General features: G+C 43.1%; 1 protein-coding gene across 4 annotated transcripts in view; it reads left to right on the plus strand.

The window, feature by feature from the left end:
* Positions 1 to 7178: 7178 nt before the first annotated feature.
* Positions 7179 to 22706, plus strand: part of tmem260 (transmembrane protein 260) — a 43668-nt gene continuing 28140 nt past the window's right edge. For 3 of the 4 annotated variants that reach the window (XR_004933368.1, XM_012852398.3, XM_021310585.2), the window contains exons 1-3: positions 9310 to 9714; positions 14959 to 14990; positions 17119 to 17270. Coding sequence is in view for 3 of the 4 variants with exons in the window: in XM_012852398.3 (XP_012707852.2) it covers positions 9606 to 9714; positions 14959 to 14990; positions 17119 to 17270 (293 nt within the window). In the remaining variant the exon portion in view is untranslated. Of the gene's footprint in view, positions 7322 to 9309; positions 9715 to 14958; positions 14991 to 17118; positions 17271 to 22706 lie in introns of those variants that run through there. The other variant, XM_036150549.1, reaches the window with a different exon arrangement.

Consider the following 22706-nt stretch of genomic DNA (forward strand, 5'->3'; position numbering starts at 1 on the left):
GGAATTGTGCCGTTTTTTCTTCTCGGGGAAAGTTTGTACGCAGGACTGGTGCTGCTCCTTATAAATGTACATAGCCGCTTATAATTACACCAACGAACTACAAGTGATACTGTAAGGGTGTGTTCTGGAAAACTACTAAAACTTGTCACATTCTCAAGAAAGAGCACTCTATGGATGACAGAAAAATTTGAATTAGGAACAACCCCAGCTCAAGGTTAAAAGATTAATTTAATGTGCATTATTATTATTATTATCATTATTATTGTGCTCTATTTAAATGATACTCCCTTTCAGCCTTTTATTCAGCCAACAGGACAAAAATGCTTGTTTAAGACAGGATTAGGTTCTAAAACATCCCCCCTGAGATCTGTTCAATAAGTCATCTGGAAACAAAAAGAGTGTGGTACACCTGTAGACCTGTGTCACTATCCACCGGCTAGACGAGGAGAACATTAGAAGAGCCCAAAAGTCACATGTTAACTCTGAAGGAGCTGCAGATTCAGTGGTCAGTATGACAACTATTATTATTACAGTCGGGCCTGTATGGCAGCGTGACGAGAAGAAAACAACAGGAAGTCCCGTCCAGAGCAGTGCTTCTCAATCCTTGTATTCACTGTTCTTGGTGTTTTAGATGTTTATCTGCTCCAGCACAACTGATTCAATTCGAAATGCCGAGTTTCGGCGTGCCAGTCAGCTACAAAGAAGCCTGTGAATCAAATCAAGCATTCATTTAAGTCTGCCGTGTGGCAGCTGGGAACCAGTGGTGGTTCTAGACCAAATTTAGCAGGGGGGCCAGGCTGGGGCCAGTGTTTTTTCACAGGGGCACAGAACAAAAGATTGGGGGAAAAAACCTAAACAGATCAACATTTCATCGTTTAATATATTAAGTAAGCCAAAGAGCCAATTGTGGCTCTGGAACTGCAGGTTGCAGACCCCTGATCTTTTCTCAATACAGCGGGAGCTTAAAGTGGAACAGCTTAATTTTTTTAATTATGGTTATTTTTTTTATATTTATTTTTTAATTATTTTGTTATTTTATTATTGGGAAAAACCATAAACGTAAAAAATACAACTGATTCAAATGACCAGTCAGTCACGGTATCTTTTATCATTTATCATCCTAAGAAATTTAATATGTCTTTAGTACAGGGGCCATAACAGTTCTACAGGGGCACAGGCCCCTGTTGGCCCCTGTCTAGAACCGCCCCTGCTGGAAACCCCCTACAACCTGCAGTAGGTCCTGAGGACCACTGGGTCAGAGAACACCAACAGTGATGAGCAGATTTATCAAGCAGGTGAGCCATTGTAAATAAGAACTTGTTCTTAATGGCTTGCCTGTAAAAATAAAAGGTATAATAACAAAAACGAGAGGCCCTCTGGTTGGTAAGATTAGACTACAAGCAAAACACTAACGCTGCATGAGCCCCTGAACACACCACCCGTATGGTGAAACAAGGCGATGGCAGCGCCATGCTGAGGGGACGTTTTTCTTCAGTGGGGTAAGTGGAACTGCTCACATTTGATGGGAAGGTGGACATGGATCAAGATGGGATAATCCTGGAGGAAAACTTGTTAGAGAAGACTAGAGACTGCAGTGTAAGTACATCTTCCAGCAGGACGGTCTACGGCTCTAAGCTTACAGCAAGAGATGGAATTGCTCAGATCGTGTTTAAATGTTAGAATGGCTCAGTCAAAGTCTAGAGCTGTGATTTTGCAAGGCGCTATATATACATACGACAGTAACAAAACAGATCCCTCTCCCCAGTGACATCCTCCAGCTCATTCTGGTGGGATCCCAGGTCAGATGGGATATATACTCCCTCCAGCGAGTTATAAATCTTCCCAGGGTCTCCTCCCAGTGGGACGCACCAGGAAGACCCCCAAAAAGAGGCGTCCAGGGCGCATCCTGATCAAATGTCCGAACCACTCCTACTGGCTCCTTTTGATGCAGGGAAGCAGCAGCTGCACTTTAGGCTCCCCACAGATAACCGAACTCCTCAGCCTATCTTTAAGGCTGAGCCCGGCCACCCTCTGGAGGAAGCTCATCCCTATCTGTTGGTCCATCTCTGGTCCCATCCTACCGTCACACATAGAAAAGACACTTAAACTCCTCCGCTTAAGGCCGAGGCCGAGACCGACCCCCAACCCCCAGTCCACCCTTTTCCAGCCGAGGGCCAAAGGTTGGGGGCGTTTAGATGCTAATCCCTGGTGACAAAACATTAAACACACAAGGTAAGTCAAAACTCTATAAGACTACAAACAGGTTTAAAGCACCACACGTATAGCGAGATACACAGTCAGTCTTAACAGCATTCATTCAGAAAGAAAAGGAAGCTATGCAGCGGTCTGTTCTGTTGGCTCTGCCTCTGATGTCGCGTCACCTTTTGCCTGACTGCAGCAGTTCAAAAAAAGAGGATGAAGATGGTGTGAGGCGCCTGTGGTGGTGGGTAGAGCTCTGATCCTGCAGCAGTTTGGAAATACATCCAGGACAGAAGGTAGAGGGACACCCCATGACTCTTGAGCTCCTCTTCGCTATCCTCCGGCAGGCACACGCGGCCCAGGCCCATGTTGCAGCTGAGTTCTCACTGTTTCTGGCTTGTGTGGTGTTCACTCTTTGTGTAGGAACCAGGTTTCCTGGGTTTTTAAGCTTGAAATTGGGTTCATTGGTCACTGTCCAAAACATGAAGCGTTCACTTTAGACGCCGGTCTCAGAATCCATAGATTGCTTTCTCGCTATATAGAATGAGACAATCAGCAGCTTTACGCGGTGCCGTCTGAAGAGGATTATGATTATATCATGCCTATTTACTATTTCATGTGGTTCTTGATGATGCTTTGTACTCAAGCCACTCAGCTTATTACATATCAATGAATAACAAATGAGTTTTGGAATAAAAGACAAATAACCAGAGACAAATAGATCAGCTGAGCATATGCCGGAGGAACAGAGGTTCGGAAAATCAAGCATTAAATTCCAACATGAAAGCTCCTCTTTGAGCACCTCGTGTCCTTTTTTTTTTTTTTTTGGTCCTCTGCTCTTACAGAGGCACATGCGGCGTCTTGCCTACTCATCCAAACAAGGGGCCAAATGACTTTAATTATGGAGTAATTGCAGAGTCTGGTGTTAATTAAATCTTTATCAGTTAATGTAAGTGGATTTCTCCCACATGGAAACGACGCAGCAACGTGCCGTCTCGCTCTCTCCCCCTCCTGCCTTCTGCCCGGGCGTAATTTTCTGTTTGAGGCCGCCTTTCGTTCGCTCGCCGTCCGGCCGTTCTCCCACCGCTGGGTCCCCCTGAGATGATTGGGATTAGCGGGCCACGGCGAAAGGGGGTTGTTTCTCCAACCCGGTAGCCAGCTGTGTCTTAAAAACACCGTAGCAAACATGATAGCGCCGATGTGAGGGAGTATCGTGCGCTGGAAAATGAGATACATGATTTATCTGAGGTTCCTGGTGTTTGACAAAATTGAATCCCCCTCATTTTAATTGCTCTCGACGAGGTGTGCTGCCCTGGGCCATGGAAACGTGAGCTCTGTGTGTTGTCCCTTGTTCTCCACAGACTATTATTCTCCATTGTGCAAAACACAGATTATGAATTGCCGTATCCTTGTCATCTATCTTATTTAGGATCGTTTAGGTAGCCACATGTTACAAAGAAACAGCAGTCAGCCCTGTTATTATGTGTGTTTGAGTCCCCCTGCTTCCTGTAATGAGAACAGGATCACAGAGGAAAATTAATCTGTCTGAAGTCGCATTCGCTGGTTCAAGGCCTCACTGTGCAGACCTTTTTATCCACAATAATAGAATGATAATGTGTTCCTTTTTTTTTACATTTTCAAAAGCACACATTTACAAAGTGCTTCACAGATGACAGAGCTATTTTGTCCCCTAATTGATGCACACAGAGCCTCGCGAAAGTATTCAGGTGGTTTCTTTCTCAAGGAAATGGTATCACCCTTGAGAAGTGAGTGAATATAAGCACCGAGCAGACAAACACAAACATAAACATGTTTACCATCTGCTCTAACTGGGAACAGACCTACCATCTAATGTAGAACAGATTACTGGATCAATGTGTGCTTCTGTGCTTCTTTGTCTCTCTTGTTGTGTCTCTGCTCTGTCTTCTGTAACCCCCAGTCGGTCGAGGCGGATGACCGTTCATACTTAGCCTGGTTCTGCTGGAGGTTTTCCTTCCCGTTAATGGGGAGTTTTTCTTCCCACTGTCGCTTCATGCTTGCTCAGTATGAGGGATTGCAGCAAAGCCATGTACAATGCAGACGACTCTCCCTGTAGCTCTACACTTCTCCAGGAGTGAATGCTGCTTGTCGGGACTTTGATGCAATCAACTGGTTTCCTTATATAGGACATTTTTGACCAATCTGTACAATCTGACCCTATCTGTATAATATGATTGAACTTGATTTTGTAAAGTGCCTTGAGATGACATGTTTCATGATTTGGCGCTATATAAATAAAATTGAATTGAATTGAATTGGTGCAAAACTGCTTTGCAGGTCTGCAAACTTTAGGATGTTCCCATTTTTCTTTGTGAAACAACTCAGTCTCAGTCAGATTGGATGAAGCGTATTCGTGAGGATCAATTAGCAAGTATTTGCCACCCGTTCCCAGATGGCTTAAGGTCTGGACTTTGACTGGGCCGTTCTAACACATGATCATCCTTTGGTCAGCATCGGTCCACTGTAGCTTTGTCTGTCTGTTTAGGATTCTCATCCTGTTGGAGGGTGAACCTTCTCCCTTATCTCTAACAGATTTCTTCCAGGGAATATCCTGCAGCTAGCTCCATTTATCTCCTGATCACCTTTAACTAGCTTCCCTGTTCCTGCTGAGGATAAACATCCCCACAGGGTGATGCTGCCACCACCATGTTTCACTGTTGGACGGTCAGTTCAGGGCGAAGTGCAGTGAATGCAGGCCAAAATGTTACATTTTTCCTCTCATCTGGCCAGGTCCCACATGCTTGTTGTGTCTTCTTAAACCTTTTTTTTTTTTTCCAGTGTCCTGTCTAGCAATGTGGCAATAACAATTGATATCTTAATGCCAAATAGAGCTCGACAGATTTTACTTTCACAAGTGGAGCAAACAGCTTTCGCCATAATGCTCCGCTTGATTTGTGAATCAAACCTTAAAGGAGACCTGTCAGCTTGTTTTAACAGCTTGCCATTGTACAATAGGGGCTTGGATTGTGAAGTGCAAAACTAATAGTTATAAGTTGACAGTTTCCTCCACCTGAGCTGTGGACTTCTGCAGCTCCTCCATAGTTACCATGGGACTCCTGGCAGCTTCTCTGATTAATAAAGCTTTTCTTTCCTGACCTGTATGTTAAACTGGATGATGGCTAAAATCTATTGATCAGAAAGGCAACGGTTTGGGATTTATATTATTTTTATGGACCCACTCAAACATTTCCAAAAGGCCAGCTGTAATGATTTGTGATCAGAAGATGAACCCGGTATTCAGCCAGACACTAGAGTTCTATGCTTCACAGGATTTATTGGAGTGATGACGAGGGAGGATCAGCCAGGTACAGAGAAAACATCCAAGGAGGGCAAAAACAAAAATAGACGAACTGGGCAGACTCAAAAAATAGGCAATGGGATAAGGACAAGAAATCAGACAGGCAGATAACAAGAATGCTGGGAAACTCTTACCGGACAGGTGAATGAGGAAAGCAACACATATGTGACGTTCTGGCAGGGAGCAGAGAACCGAGGCAGGTATAAATAGGCAGGAGAACAAAGGAGAGAGGGAGAGCTAATTAAACACAACAGGTGGAACTAATCAGAAGGAGAAGAAGTGGCTGAAAGAGTGACAGGACAAGTGGCAGGAACAGGACAGAACTGAACTAGACAAAATACTGAACCAAAGTAACATACAAACTAATCCAAGACAGGAAAACTAACTTTAACCAAAATAATAACATAAACCAGAACAGAACATTACACCAGCTTCAAGTCTATAAATCTACATCATAGATGGTAACTAACTGTAGTGCTAGAGTGACCTTCTAAGGGCCAAATCTCAGCATCACTGTGTGGTTAAAACGTTTGCTTGGCTCTTTGCACTCACAAAGGGTACGCATTTTAATCTTTCGGTGTCTCCAGTTTGAACATTTTGGCTCGTGGACCCAGTGCCTGTGTTTAGCGGAGAATGTTTGCGGGGTGATGAATGGGTGTAAAATGGCTCTGAAGCAGATTCAAAAGGGCTTAACTGGATTACACCTCATTTCAAGGATGCTTAAGGTAAGATTAAAACAGATATGGGGTAAGTAGGGGAAAATACAGAACCAAATAGATGGAATTTCACTCGGTTGCCTCGTAAGCCACTAGCTCATGCATCCCTCCGCTGTTTCTGTTTGTTACGAAACATTAGCAGCAAAAAGCACAAAACCACATGTCGGTTGCTAGCGCAGAAAGGTCTCGACAAAGGAGGCATTTCCCCCACAACAGTTTTGCTCCACTGGACCATCACGATTTACCATTAACGCCCTTTCTTATCTTATGCAATAAATCCCCCGAGCTGGAACATTACAACTCTCTAATCACACACACACACACTGCCATGCAAACACACGCGTACATTAATCGCACACCTCGCACACAATCTGAAAAGATAATGAATTTAATACAGCTGCTGTTAATGGTAATAGTACGGCGCAAGACGGAATGAGAGTTTCAGCCATTTGGGTAATTGCCCTCTTTGGACGAGCTGTCAATAAAAAAGGCCTTGCATTTTCTGGGATGCATGGTGTGTGTGTGTGTGTGTGTGTGTGGGGGGGGGGGGGGCTTAATCCAGCAGGCTCTAATGATTCCTCTGTGCCTTGAATTGGAACTACAGGCCTCAGTGAATGTGTTTTATCTCTCCTATCAGAGCTCCACGTTTGTGTCTATATTAGCACCCTATTGAGCTTTAATGCATATGATGTAGGAAATGAAAACAGAAGTCTTTATGACGTACTTTATTACCCCCCCCCCCCCCCCCCCCCCTTTCCTCCAGCACTGCAACCCGGCGGATAACCAAGCTTGGATTAGCAGTGACATCACAGTGAAGAGAGGGCTGAGCCACCCCCCGCGCCCCCCCTGTCTGAGGAAGGGATAGTGCTTTGGTTTCCGCGTGGCAGATGGGTGTGAGTGTTGTGTGTGTGTGTGTGTGTGTGTGTGTGTGTGTTGGAGGCTGATTAGACAGCAAGGGTGGCGGCGAGAGGAAGAGGAGGATTAGAGAGCCATCGGAGAGTTAGTTAGGTGCTGACACCACTCCACCTCATCGAGAGCTCAACATACTGGGGGATCAGACTCATTTATGGTGAGCTGGGATTATTATCAGTTCAATAGGGCAATTTCTTACGTACTGTCACCCCTTGACCTGTGAGATACAGGCGCTTGTGAGACATTTACGAGATTGAGTATATCGTTTCAGGTGTACTTAGAGATTTTTTTGTGTAGCTGTAATAAAGTGTAGCTATAATACAGTAAAAAAAAAAGGGAGATTTTTTGATTCATGTATGCAGTTAAATATAAATATACATTTTATTTGTTTTTAAAGGACTCTGTTGATCAAGAAATGTAGTTGAAATTTAAAATTTACCCAAAACATTTGAGCAGTACTGTGTCAATGCGATGTTCATGATTTGAATGCATGCTGTATTCATTTTGGTCTTACAATGACACATCTGTTGGTTTTCAGGTAAGACTGACGACACTACATGAAACTACAATGTATTTTAATCATGGATAATCGGGTGTTATTTCATTATATGTTTTTGAGCTCAAACACAAAGACCAAAGTAAACCTGTAGCATCAAGTTGTAACTAAAAAAAAAAAAAAAAAACAGAAACAGAAATTTGAAAATTATTCTTCGCACATTTACAAAATAAGCTTGCCAATTTCTTTAAGTCTTAAATTTTAACTTTATACCAATTTTTCTATGCTAAAACCATCAAATCAAATTTAATAGTATTTTAATTCCCAATTGACAAAAATAAAAATCTTTGACCACACTGTGTCTGCTGTGGGGCACCTGCTGTGGGTTGGGTTCCTAGGAATCACGATCTCTCTGGACCTGACAAGGTCCTCACACACAGCTGTTCAGAAAAAGGCAGCGTCTTTCTAAAAAAGAACAGGGCCAGACTGCAATGGACAATTAGGTCTGCAGTGATAATATTCCGGGCAGACCATCCATTGATTAATCCATCCATTCTGGATTTGTACAGGTCTAGGGAGAGGAATAGGATAGCTAACATCTCTGCAGACCCCACACATCCTGCACAAAAACTGTTTAGACTTTTACCTTCAGGTTGGCGCTACGGAGCGCTACTTGCAAAAGCCAGCCGCCAGAGGGACAGTTTCCTCCCACAGGCTGTCTGATCTGATGAACACTGTGTTAATCAGACAGAGTTCAGAACACGTCATTTTCAGAGTGCCCATATCAATATCAGTCAGTCTTGCACTAATTCAAACATGCCTTTCTTTTATGTAAAAACGCTGTGTATGTATATGCACATTTACAAAAAAACATACACTTTTATATAGGTAAATTTAAAATGTCAAGTAGAATAATGCTGATTCTGATTCCATCTCCGCCTGCATCCTCTCAGCCCATACTGTTGTTTAACTCACTTTACAGTGAACAGTGACTCACATGTACAACCCTGCTAAAGAAACCTTTCACGGCGAGATGAGAAGAAGGGTTGTTCAGCCACAATAACCAAAAGTATGGTTGCAGAAATCAATGAAGGTTTTCAAACCAAAAAAACATTGTACAAACTGTCATGCATAGTGTTAATAGCATCATGTTGTGGGTCTGTTTTACTAGAGGTTCTGGTGCAAAATTTCACCTTATGTCAACAACTTGGTAAACATACCACCTTCACAAAAGGATGGTTCAAATGCAAAATTCAGTGCTCACAGTTACTAAGAGAGGCTGATGACGAGTGGAAAGCTGTAACAGGAAATTAATATAAATAAGTGACACGTGTGTGGAAAAGAATGTATAGGAAAAATCCATGGGTAATTCTTTGCTCAGAATATGCAAAAATATTTAGTAAATATGACTTTAGTAGTAGATTTAAAATACCAGATGTGTTTTTGAACCAATGAAAATGATAAAATATTAATGTTGCACTGCATTAAATATTTAGATAATCATTTTCCTTCCAGAGCCCCACCACATATAAGTAAATAAAATAAACATAGACAGAGCCCCACCACATATAAGTAGATAAAATAAACATAGACAGATTAATTGTGAAATAAAAATCACAGCTTTTTCCACAGAAATGATCCAGAGAAACACTTCCTGGTCGGTAATATCGCGAGGTTTGCCCGTGAGCGTGGCTGTGGATGCTATTTCCCAGGGAACAACAACACCACCTCAACTTAGCTAATTATCATGCGTTTAAAGATAAAACTTTAGACTCAAAGTGCGCTTATGTTCACCTTGTCCATGCCCGGCAGCGTAGTTCGCAACAGGAAATCGCTCAGATTCAAGTCTGAACCCTGTATCTCTAAATGTGGAGGCATGCTAACATTAGCTTGCTAGCTAAGCAACACACCGCGGGCAGCTTCCGGGATTCTACGGCATATAAACATGCCTGCGGAGCAGAGAGGAAGCTGGATACTGACCGGGACTACGGTTGCCTTCGTGACGGCTGTGTATGTGCCCCGTGTGCAGAGGACTGTCCCCGGGGGAGACTCAGGTTGGTGCTACCAGGCTAACACACGCTGCTCGGGTCACGTGGCTTTGTTGTTCTCTGCCGGGAAAGCCAATGGCTGTTGCTGTCCATGGTGCTGCAGCTGTAGGCGCATTCATTTAAATAACAGGGCTGTCACAAACATCCCTGAATTATTCTGTTTCATCTACAGTCATAAAGAAAAAGGGAAGCTGCATAAAAATAGAAATGATTGAAAGAGTTTTTAGTTTCTCTGTCTGCTACTATAAATAGGAACCTGCATAATTAAAGTGTTAAAATCATTTTATTTCTGTTTGGTAACAGAAATATTAACGGGTTGGTATGTTACAAAACAACAAATTGTCTTTCACTTCTAGGGTTTTCAATTATTTGGTCATAATAACAACTTTATTATTATTATTATTATTATTATCTGTACAAAACTTTCAAAAGCTTTGCATGCCAAAACAGTTTAATCTAAAAAAACAGTATTTGATGCAAAGATCAATGATCATGCATGCAATTTATACCAGCACACTCAATACTGGGGTAGACATGCACTGCAATCCGTCCATCATTTTCTGATTGATCTGTGATGAATTTCAACATTTACCACGCTAACTGACTCCTGTAGAGCCTGAGGTGGAGTTCTTGTTTTTTTTTTTTTTTTTTCTCCAAGTACAGCCTGACCTTGTTGTGCATTTGATTTGATGTCCATTCCTGGGAAGATTGCTAGTTTAGAATATTTTCATCTTATTAATTACCTGTGTTTATAATTATAAGCCACAAGAAGTTCAGAAATTGCCTCACGACCCTTCCCAGATTCCCAGATCCTCCTGGATCATTGCTAATGTTGGTCCTCCTTGACTTTATGTTACCACAGAGAACGTCTAGCTGCCAAATCCGCTTTAATACAGATGGACAAATTAAGAATAAATAGTCGAGTGCATTAGATTGTTACACCTGGTCATTAGTTTGCTAGTTTCCTGTTGAAATACCACAGAAGTAGCAAAGGTAAACTTAGTTTTTCATACACAGTTTTTCTATTGTTAATTTTTGTTTGGTGTATGATAACAGTGTAGATTCTGCTGTGTATTTTATACACTTCACGTTAAATATTTTAGATATAATTTGGACCGGTCAAAGGAGCAATAAGGGAATTTTTACCACTAGGGGGGCTGTTGAGCTGTGTCTGTAGTAGGGCTGGACCATATAGGAAAAAAAGCGATATTCGATATTGATAATTTTAAAGATATTGTATTGAACTTTTACTGACCCTTTTTTGTCTATTGAGCGATATATACGGTTATTGAATTGTCGTCCAGCCCTAGTCTGTAGACCAAAACAAAATGTGTGACAAGCCACGACTCTCCACTCCAGCTGCAATTTTTTATTCTATCCAAAATAATGAGGATTTTGCTTATTGCTCCTTTAAAGACCAGATATCTTTAACGCCGTCCTGATGTATAATCCTATAATTGAAAGATGCCGCATTTACCATGGTCACAAGTAATTATTTCAGCTGAAACATGCCACCTGTGTGTGTGTGTGTGTGTGTATATTTATTTAACCTCCACCATTCATAAAAGGCATTTTTATTTTGGTGCTGGTTGTGGGAAGGGGTAATGCCACGTGCAATTAATCTATTTCGGAGGGATAGCAAGGTTACAAACTTGTAAACGTGGACCTGAGGGCATGAAGGCTCCCCTTGTTAGGTGTGCACTGCTCAGACACGCGAGCGGCAGAAGGCAGAGCGTTTCTCGAGAGTGAAGGGATAAGAGAAGCTCGAGCGGATAGAAAAGAGCTGAGGAGAGGAGCGGGCAATGGGAGCGCTGAGTGGCCCCGCTGCTTGTGCTGCTGTCTAGCAGGGTCTTTGAAAAAATGGCCAGCCCCTTCTCCACAGCGTTTAGGGACGGTGCAGGATGCCCGCTCTGATAGTGCCAGCTGAACACCCTTCCGAATTCTCCAGGTCTCCGTCTCTGTGTCCTAATCTCTTTAGGTGTGATGTGCCCCGGAGAGGCTTGAGCGCAGCCCCGTGGGCACACTGTTGTCTAGGAATGTGAAGTGTGGAAATGACGGGGATTATGGGAAGACTGATGTGGGTGCCCGTGCTCCACCGTCACAAAGACTTTTGGCACCCGTGCTGCATCCCTGTAGAGTCAATATTTTCCCTTTTTAGTGGTGGGGCTGCAGAAGCGCATCTCTGTGGCGCCGAGATGAATGTTTTGGCTTAGTGCTAGTTTCTGCGCTGAATGGGGTAAAAGTGTGCCACTACCGCGGGAAGACGAGTGAAATTGAGAAACTGATGAAGGGTGAGAAAGTGCGATGTGGCATGATGGCTGGTAGCTGGCGGCTGGCGCCAGGTGAAACGGAGCCATAAAAAACATTTAAGCCGTGCAGGTGGAGGAGTTCTGACTTCATGGTCCATTAGACTGATAAGTGCTTGGGCTCCTCGTGTGGCAGAATTTTAGGCGCCATAATTCGCTGTATCGACAGGGTTGCAAAATATATGTGAGGCAGCCGGTGCCATCTGAAATTCAGCCATTCTGCTCCAAAATGGAGGGCTCCTGTGGACGACGTTCTTGCTCTGCACACGTTTATATTTGATCTGTAGACACACTTACCGCTGCTCGCGTTTGAAATAACCTCTTAGGCCTTTACTGCGCCTTGCTAAACTATTCCTACCCCCTTGGACTTGTTCACATTTTGTCACGTTCCAACCGCTAACTTCAATGTGGTTCACTGTGAATTTACATTATTGCAAAGTGGAAGGAAAATTGTTCAAGGTTTAGAGATTTTTTTAAAAGAAAATCTGAAAATGTATTTGTATCTGGAGTCAGTAACCTCCTTATACTGCAATTACAGGTCAGTTAGCAGCTTTGGACATTTACAGACTGAGGTTTTTGCCCTTTCTTGTTCAGGATGAACGTTTGTGATTTAGAGATTATACACATCGTAACACACAGTTGCTCAGCACCATGTAACTGCTCTATGGGAGCCTTTTTGATGAGGCATTGTTTGAATTTTTAGATTGTATTTATTCTATGGGGTTGTGACTGTTGGCAATGATACAGGTGTAGCCAAAAATACATAATCATCCTCTTTTTTTATATTTTATCATTGAAAAATATTGTGATGGATTTTTAAGCCCTATTCCTACTGTAAACATAAATTTTCAGCACAAATTCTTAGTTGGAGTTCAGGTCAGGCCTTTGACTAGGCCATCCTTACAGATGAACATACATTGATTTAAACCACTCCCTGTGTTGATCTAGGCAATATATCGAGATTTTAAAAATATTAAGATAAAAAAAAAGGGATATAAGATAAGACTAAATCGTTTATATCAAGATGGTCTATGTTGTATTATAATTATACTTTTATGTGTTCCAGGTTATTTTTCAGCTGTATTTCATATTTATCTGCATCTTTATGTAAATAAAAATGAGCCTATGAGACATTTGAGATAAAGCTTTGATACAGAGATGCCTTTTTATAACAACTGATGTACAACTGATGATACAAAGTTATGTACTTTCTACTCATAGTTTAATGTAAGGAAACATTTCTAAAGTGTAAAGAGATTATGGGCTTCTTGTAGGGGTGGACAATAATTCAATATCAATATATATCGCCATATAACTTTATTCAATAAAGGTGATATGATATCTCCAATATTTCAATATACATTACAGTCTATGATTATAGCATTTGTCACCAACAGATGTTCTGGGTTTTATGTAATTTTATATTTTATTTTATAAATCAAATATTTCTATGTTATTTCGGAGGAGATTTATAAATATGGCAAAAATAATTGTTCTAAGTTTATACAGGCATCTGTTGTAGGCATTCTTGACAGTCTTTCTGGGTTTTTAAATTTTGTTTATATCGATATCGTAATTATATCGTATTGACAAAAATTAAGAAACATATCATAATATGAAGTTTTGGCCATAATGTCCAGCACTCGCTTCTTGGCTTCTTCTGTAAATAGAGTTCTCCTTTTTTTGGCGTCGGTTTAGGCAGATTTGCACTTGTGCCAGACTCTTCTTGTTCAGATGATGGATTGAACACTGCTCCATGAGATGTATTAAACTCTGAAGCTGTTTTTAATTTCTCAACAACTTTATGTCTGACCTGTCTGTGGCTACCTTTTGGCTTTTCTAACATATCACATAACATAACACATCTGATAAGCCACATTTATCCTGGGATCAAACTACACTCAGGTGGACTCTATTTATCCATTAGACGACCTCTGACGGGGATCTGGCTGCACTGGATGTTTATTCAGGAGTGTGAGGCTAAAAAAAAGGGGCCGAAGCCACATGCATGCCACACTTTTCAGATTTTTATTTGAAGAAAGAAAACAAAAATGGATCTTGAGTTCTTCTTTTTCTTTTAGCATAAAGCATTAGCCTCATTATCCTGTCAGCGCTGATGCAGGAAACCAGACAGGGTCGGAGCAAGGTGACGAGGCGAGAGGACTTCCCCTGGAGCGCCAGTAGAGGGAGCCGTCCTGATCCCCCAGCATTTATCAATGTCATTTAATCTGAACCAAATTTCAATTTCCATGAGTGGGAGATGCAAACATTGGGTGAGAAATCAGTCTAATTTGAAACGCTCTGGGTGTATTCTGGCACAAATGGGTTTGCGCCCAGATACATTAAAGCTGCCTCAAATAGCTTTTAGGGGTTTTCTTTTCACTTTGTGCTGCGCCTCACACAGAGCTTGTCAGAAAACGGTGCAGCCGGCTCTTATTTTTTCCTTAAAGCTTACCTCATTCTGTGACTGTCACCGACGTAGCCTTTTCTGTTTGTGCCCAACGGACTAAAGGAGACACTAAGACACTGGGAGTGTGGGAGCGGCAGAGAGGCACATTGAGCGTGGAAGAAAGGAAGAAGGGAAGGGGACCCTGATGCACGGGGAGGATGGGAGTGGAGGCATTATTCTCAGATCAGCATATGTGTGTCTTTGTGTGACAGGGCATTGGAGAGGGAGTCTCATGGTTTGTGCGCTTGTTTATATCCATGTGTGTGTGTGTGCAGAGGAAAGGGAGGGAGGCATCAGGGGAGACGCGGAAGATGAAGAGAATGAGCGTGCCGCTTAGGAAATGTCACACTGGGAAGATTTGCAGGTTTTGATCCTGGCAAATTAATGCAAAACCCCAGTGCAAGTATTTGATTTGGGAAAACTTTGGGAGCAGACTTGTCTCTTAATAATAATTATTGGGTTTACATTAATTTCCTTCCCTACTCTCTTCCACAGGAGAGCTGATCACCACCGCATGTGAGCTGGGGGTAAGTATTAGCCGTATTGTTTAATCAATTCACTCATTAACTCTTAGAAGCATTAGGGAAGTTTAATTAAGCATGGGCAGAAAGCAGATTAATTTACTTTCAGTCCACAGGTTTTTTCCCCTGCTTTTCTATACACTTATTTTACTAAGTTGCAAGTAGAGAATGCTATAATTTGCAACCCGTTTTTCAAATCCAATTAAAGTCAATGGTAAGGCGATGGCTTTTGTAGGCTTTGCCTTATGTACGGTATAAGGCTTATTATATCCACCCCTCTTTTTTTTTGTGTGTGTGTGTGTAAGCCGCGAAGAATGAACTAAATCGGGTTAACAGTTATAATAAGTTTTATTATTTAATAAAGTTTATTACGCTGCTGTGATCCTTTTAGGGAGGCTGTGTCGGTGTCACTATGCCAGTAATCCTGCGGTTAGTGCTGCAGTCCGTGTGGCCTGCCTGTCTGCCGTTCAGGCCTCCCCAGGGCCTCGCAGGCCATCCCTCTGCCCCAAGCTGCCCCCCCCCCCCCGCCCCCCTCTCTGGTCCTCAGGGCTGTAGACTTGCTCTTCCTCTGGCTTCATGTGGCCTTCAGCCGCACGTCTGTATACTTGAGTCGGTCGTTTCGTTCGCCCTGCCTCCTTCAAACGATCCCTCGTTACTGTCTTTCGCTCCTCAGCTCTGTGCCGTCTTTTCCTGTCCTCCCAGGTTTCTCTTTTCTCCACCCGTCTCGTCGCTTAAACCAACCACCGAGACTTTCCCTTGTTTAAGGTGACTGTGGAAGCAGTCACTTTTTCACCTTTCAGCTCTGTGCTCATTTGTGAGGGGCCGTCCCTTCTCCCTGCCTGCACGGCTCGTGTTATCAGTGCCAGGGAATGAGCCCGTGTTTAATGACTGAGCCTTTATCTGGGTGGAGGAGACTTAGCGGCTAATTGCTGTGATTGCCGAGATCCCCCAGGCGAGAGCAACCGCGGCTCTTAGGTGGCTCGGGGGCTGAGGCTGTCGAGCAGCACGTGGTTCGTCACGGGCCCCGGGGAGCCGTGTTGTCCTTGGGAAGAGGCCAGAGGAAGGCGCGAGGAAATGTGGGCTATAGTATCACAGCAAAGTCGGCAGCAGTCATACGAAGCTGTCTCGCTGCCCTCTATTTTCTGTGCTATTATGATTGCATGGTCTATAAAAGCGCAACCCACAGCAGCCTGGAAGTATTCATACCCGACGAACTTCTTGACATTTGGTCAGATTACGACAGACCGAGCCAAACTTGGACAAAACCGAATGGAAAATTTTAAAGGAAAAACACAAATGGACTTGATAGTAAAGTAAAGTCTGAAAACTGTAGAATAACTTCCAGTTCAACGGCCTGCCTTCCAAAATTGCCTAATTAGTAAACTGCAAATCTAGCAATACATGGTCGTCCCCCTTAAACGGACCGGCTGGTCAAGCCGAGCATTAATCTGAGAACCAGGTAAAAGACCCATAGTAGCTCAAGGTGAGCTGCACGGATACTAGATTAGCGAGAAGTTTGACACTGGTGGAGAAAACCATAAGAACTGCAGTTTAAAGTTTGCCACAAGCCGTTTAGGTAACACAGCAAACACTTGGAAAGTGGTCCGCTGGTCAGAGAGACCGGAATTTGGCTTTTTGGCCTACGTGCAAAGCACCATGTGCAGAGGAAAACTACCTCTTCACATCTTCTTGGAAACTGCATCCCCACAGTGGCATTTGGTGCAGGAAGCATCATGCCGTCAGGATGGGTCCCCCACGCCCCATACAAAGATATGGAAGCTGATCAGAGTTGATGTTAGGGCGGATTGAGCTAAATGAGTTTTCCTTCATTCCCTAAATGAACCCCAGACTTGGCCAAAGGGTCGCCTTCCAGTAGGACAGTGATCCTAAACATGCAGCCAGAGCCACAACGGGAGGGTTTAGGTCCACTTAGCTCCCAGTTGATCTCTCACATGAATCCCTATAAAATATAATGGTTATAATGTGATAAAATGTGGAAGATATCAAGGGTTCAGAAGGCGTTATGCATTTGCTGATTGAAACACTACCTGCTTATAGCTGTAAGTCCAAATGTGAAACCATTTTGCCGTGTCTCTGCTGCTAGCGGGTCTAACCTCTCCGTTTTTGTTCTTAGGTGGCTCATCCTCCAGGATATCCAGTCTTCACCCTCTTGGCCCGTTTGTCCATGTACGTGCTGCCCTCGTTGTCTCCAGCTCACAGCGTCAACCTGATGTGCAGCCTGCTGGGAGCTGCAGCTTGCGGTTGCTTCAGTCTGACCGTCTGCAGGTAAGAAAATGCATGTTCCCTTCAGCTTTGTCACCACTCTACTTTGTCGTTTTTGTATGGGTAAAATATCCATAACTCACTGTAAATGTGTTCTTTATCTTTTAATTTGACATTTTCTGAAGGTTTATGTTCCATCTTTGAAGAGAAGTCAACAAGCTGTAACGCAAAAGTACTCATACGGCTGTAACTTTTCCACTTTTTGTCACATTACAACCACAAACTCCATGTATTTTATTGGGATTTTATGTCATAGATCAACGCCTGGTCGTGCATAATTGTGACGTGGAAGAAAAATGAACCAACTTTCCCTACAATTACAGCTGCAAGTCGGTTTTGCTTGTGTCTGCACCTGCTTTATTATTTTAGAGACATCATTTTAGTAATTACTGAGTTTAGGTCTGGAATGTGACCTCTCTAACGCGTCCAAACCTTTTCATTGTAGCTCGAAACGTATGTTTACGGTTGTTATCCTGATGGGAGGTGACCCTCCATCCCAGGACCTTTGCGTTCTGGAGTTGAACATTTTGAAAAAATCCCGGTCTTCATTGTGGCTTACACAGGAAAAACAGAACCTACCAGTGTTGGGAAGCCCGGCATGCGCAGTATGACTTAGCGGTGGCGCCTTTTTGAGCAGGGAGGGTTTCTACGCAGGCACATGTTGTTGAGTGTCAAAGAACATAGCGCCTACTAGTGGCATGGCGGGGACATTACAGTTTTTAACGTTTCTGCACGGAGATCGTAATTTTAACATTTGTCGTGTATTCGTGTTGACAGAAAAGGAACAATCCCGTTTTTGTTGTCGTGTGCACAGAGCCCCAGTTTCACGTCTTTAGCAGCTTCTAACTGGTTTACTTCTCGGACTGACCTGCATTTAGCTGCATACGTCCAGTGTGACCAACTTCGGTGTCCCTAATGCATTATTGTTTTTCCAACAAACGGCATTTTGGACGCAGGTCAGAAAAATGTACGCAGGTATCATCCCACCAGAGCAGCTCCTTCCACATGTTTGGTTTCAGAAGGATTTCTTGAGGCCTTATTTGCATTTGTCCACTATTGTTCTTTGTTATAATAATTAGTTTTACTTTGGGGTTGATTGTGGTTTGGTTTCTGATAATTTTTTTGTTTATCTGAGTTGTCAGTCATGAAAAATACCTTTTGAATTTGGTGACTTGTGAGGCCAGGGAGCACTGGGTCTTTTTTAGGCGTATTATATTAAGGCGAGCAGAGTACAAATGTGGTTCTAGCGGTGTGAATACTTTTTTCAATGTGCACTTTAAAAAAAGGAAGAAGCCGTTTCCGAATGGAAGTGGCTTTTAAACACCTCCCTGCTTACTTCTTGCATCTTGATGCCGTCTGTGACGCGGAGCAGTGTTTTCAGGTCCTGACTGACACGCAGTGGCGTCCCTGATCCTCTGTTCTGTATTCAGCAGCAGAACCCAGCCACCCTCCTTCCTCCCACCGCCCTTCCCCGCCTATTTACCCATCAGCCACCCGTCGTGATGGCGCGTGTGTGTGTATGTATATCGCAATTATCGTGCCCTGCAGCCCCTCCCACCCCGATGCCCCGTGTTCTCCTGCCCCAGCGCTGCCCAGCATGCTCCCAATCCTGACATGGCACGATTTCTAATCTCCCCCTTCTCGCCTCCAGTGTCTGAGGGGAGCAGGATCCCTAACCGTGCTCCTCCCTCTCGCCACCTCTCCCCTCACTCAGCCGTGAAACGCAGGTTACAGCCTCTGCATTGTCATCCACCCACCGCGCTGTTTCGCCTGCATGCTGACTCCATCATGTAAGGAGTATTTGACGCATTCCTTCTTTGGCGTGTCTTTTTTTTTGTTTGTTTTTTTTATCTCGGGTGGTTAGCAGGACAGCCTTACATCACGCGTTTGCTGATCATAGTCATTTTCCACGTTGTTGGTGATGGCTTAGTGTGACCATTTCACTTTCTTTTTTTTTTTTTTTTGTCCCAGTTTATGAATACCTAAACATTTTCAGTCCTCCGTATCTAATTTACTTCTTTTATAATAGGAATTGTAAAGCATGATGTAATTTCTGTGAGGCAGGCAGCAGAAGAGCAAATGAAGATGAAAATGTAAGTGTTGCCAGGTTTGCAGTAATAGGCCTGCGTGTGTGTTTGGCAGCAAAACGCCAGGTTATGACATAATTTAGGGACCACAGGACAAGAGCCTTTAGTTCAGACTGCACCGACTTTCTTGTAAGAGACGGATGCTGCAGTTCTGGGTACTTTTACTGTATTTTTATTGCATTTATTGATCACCCAGCCATTTAGAGAATTAGTTCCTTTTTTTATTTCATTGGCTGGAAATCTACCAGGGTGATATCTGGCTTTCAGTGTCCACGTTAGCCGCAGCCTTATTGTAATCTCTGAGGATTTAGATCCAGTTATGGATTATGTTCTGATAAATGGTCATTATGAGCAGCTAAAATCCATACCCTCCACCCAACAGGGTTCAATGGGATAGAGAAGACTCGAGCCAGAGCACAGTCTCATTGCATAAGCTTAAGTGTGAATGTATAATCTATGCAGAAAAAAAAGCATAAAAAGCTTTAGTTATTATCTGTTCAAGGCCTACTTTAGGTGGAGCGCTGGGGAACATTTTGTCTGATGGGTGCAGAGGGAGGGTCTGTTGATGGTGAACTTCTTGGAGGAAACCGGCTCCCTTCAGAGTTCATATGCTGTCAGGAAATCTGTGGACTTTAAGTTTTTACCAAAGTTTGATCAAAAATATTTGTATTTTCAGACTTTATTTCATGTCCAGGTCTCTAACAGTCTGTCCATCCATAGTTTTTCATTATCTAAGGATTGCGTCAAGACCTAGAGACACCTCCTTTTCTCTCTGCCCATTTCCTGTGTGATTGTGCCACTAAATCTTAAAAAGAAAGAAAGACAGTGCTGTTGGCGCAGTGCTGAGATGTTTGGTGTTTGAACACCTAGTTGGTTGTGACTGATTGTTGCTTATATTGAGCCTGTTTTTTTTCTGGAAGTCTCCTCATGTTAAAAGACAACCTCGTTTTTTTCTTCCACTCTGCCACATGCTCACATAGGAGGACTCGCCATCTGTCCACCCATCCATCCATCCTTGTGGCTGCCCATCCATTTGTGTCCATATATCCATCCGTACATCTGCCCACCCATCTACTACCGTAGTTTGTTTTTTTTCTAAGATAAAACCCAACAACTGCAGAAATATCTGCCATAAATGTTGGTATTTATGCTTTGAAAACGGGCTAATGAGACTGGGAACCCTGGAAATCTGAGTGTGGAAAACTATGTAGTTTTGACATTACGACTCTGCAGGACGCCGGGACGCATCCTGAATTTCAACATTGATTTATTTTCTGTGGCTAAATTCTACCCTGACCTTTCCTTCATTAGAAAAATTACCAGCTGAGTCTTTCTCATATCTGCTTCCTCATAAGAAGCCACACAAATTTCCGTCTTTTTTTCCCCCCCTCAGTAATTTGGTTCAGAAACGTCACTTTTGTCTCTCTGTGCTACTTTTGTGTGTAGTTTGCCGTAGCCCAGAAACACACCCAACCCCAATCAAACGATTGTGTCATGTGATTTATGTTCAGATGGGAAGAAATATTGAAATTAATGTGAGGACTTGTTGGCAGTTTCCCCTCTAATGATAAATTGGTAAGACCTTGAAATTTGTCTGGAATACGCCCAACATGGCAAGCCTTTGATGTATCAGTTTAAATTAGTCGGCCAGATTGCCGTGGTTAATGTGGAGGGAATGTAAGTTGATAGGCTGGGAAGCCAATTCTCTCTCTCTCGCATAAGTTTAAATGCAGCATTTTAGCCTCCCTTTGATTTGTCAATTACAGCCCTCTTGGCTCGATCACGCGGTTTGATTGCCAAAATTGCATGTCTTTTTATGTTTTCACACCACGGCCTGACAAGCCTTTGAGGATGCTGGACGTAATGATAATCACCATTGATTGCGCTCGGAGTTTTCGCGGAGGAACCGCTTGGTGAAGTGCCACAGGTCTCAGCCGTGAGTTTGTGGAGGAATGCACCCTTCGTGGCGGGATAATCCAGACAGCCCTATATGCCGTGCTCTCCCTCATTTCACAGTTTATCTGCTAAAGCTGCTCCGAATCTCTGCTACCTGAGAGCAATATCTCTCCCCCCTCGTTCCTGAGCTTATCCTGAGAAACCAGGAGCGGGCGCGTTAGGAGCGCTGACAGCCATCACGTCAGGAATAAAAAATAAAAAAAACACTCAGTCATCAGCACTTTTGGTTTGATCACATGATTACGTAACATACCCGCCCAAGCAACTATGTCTGGCCTCGCTTTCTCTCGAGGAAGAAATGCACACCTCGGCTCCTCCTGCCAAGCGCCGGCCCGTGTGGCACAGCTGATGCCTCGGTGGACAGGAGGATGGGCTGGCAGCCATCTCCTGCTCCTCAGAAGGACCTTTACCATATGGTCACGGTGGCGCATTCTCTCCTCGCTCAGGTGGGCTGTTTTTTTCCACAGGAGTAAGATGTGTCGTGATGGTGAGAACAGCTGAATAGGTTTGTTTTGTTAGACGCCTTTATCACCTCTCCCCGCAGGCGACCGGGCCGCCCCTTCCTTTCACATCTGCTGCACTCAGATGAAATCTTCATCCCACGTAGACGCAAGGAAAATTGCTTTCCAGAGATGCACCAATCAGGGGTTATAACGTCCGATTTCCAGGCCAACACCAATCTGGTATTATTAATGCCATCAAAATATACTTTTTCTTTAGTTTGGTCGATTCAGATTCAGTTTTTTCCAACCTTTTTCACAGATGTTTGTCCTTTTCTTTTCTCTTTACTTTTCTTAAATTGTAGAGAATGCGTTACGTTAATTCACCTCACTGTATGGCTCCCACATACAGTAACCTATATAAAATGTATAGTTTTACCTATATTACATAAAGGTATCCTTTAATGTTCTGAATAAATCAGTCAAAACTATATATTTTAGGGTTATTATAAAGTTAAACAATAATTCTGCCCAAATTTGCTGTAAATCTACAAAATCTGCTTCCTCTGACTTAATTCATTTTTAAACCTCTCAATGATACTAAAAATAGCTAAATAGCTTTTGATACAGTAGACCACAACATCAGGGATACGCCATTGGATTGGTTTAAATCGTATTTAGAAAACCGAACTTTCTGTGTCTCTCTTAGCGATTTTAAGTCATCCTCTGCTACCTTATTGTGTGGGGTGCCACAGGGCTCAGTTTTGGGCCCACTTCTCTTTCGCCCTTTATCTATTCCCGCTTGGCTCCATAAAGAGGAACCATGGTGTCCATTTCCATTGTTATGCTGATGAGAGCCAAATTTATATTCCTTTAAGCAAAAACAACGGGAACTCAATTCGCGTGCTGTTAAATTGCCTTGGAAAATCTAAAGACCTGGATGACCCTGAACGTCT

Source organism: Fundulus heteroclitus, chromosome 19 (genome assembly GCF_011125445.2).
Source record: "Fundulus heteroclitus isolate FHET01 chromosome 19, MU-UCD_Fhet_4.1, whole genome shotgun sequence".
NCBI classification, from domain to species: domain Eukaryota; kingdom Metazoa; phylum Chordata; class Actinopteri; order Cyprinodontiformes; family Fundulidae; genus Fundulus; species Fundulus heteroclitus.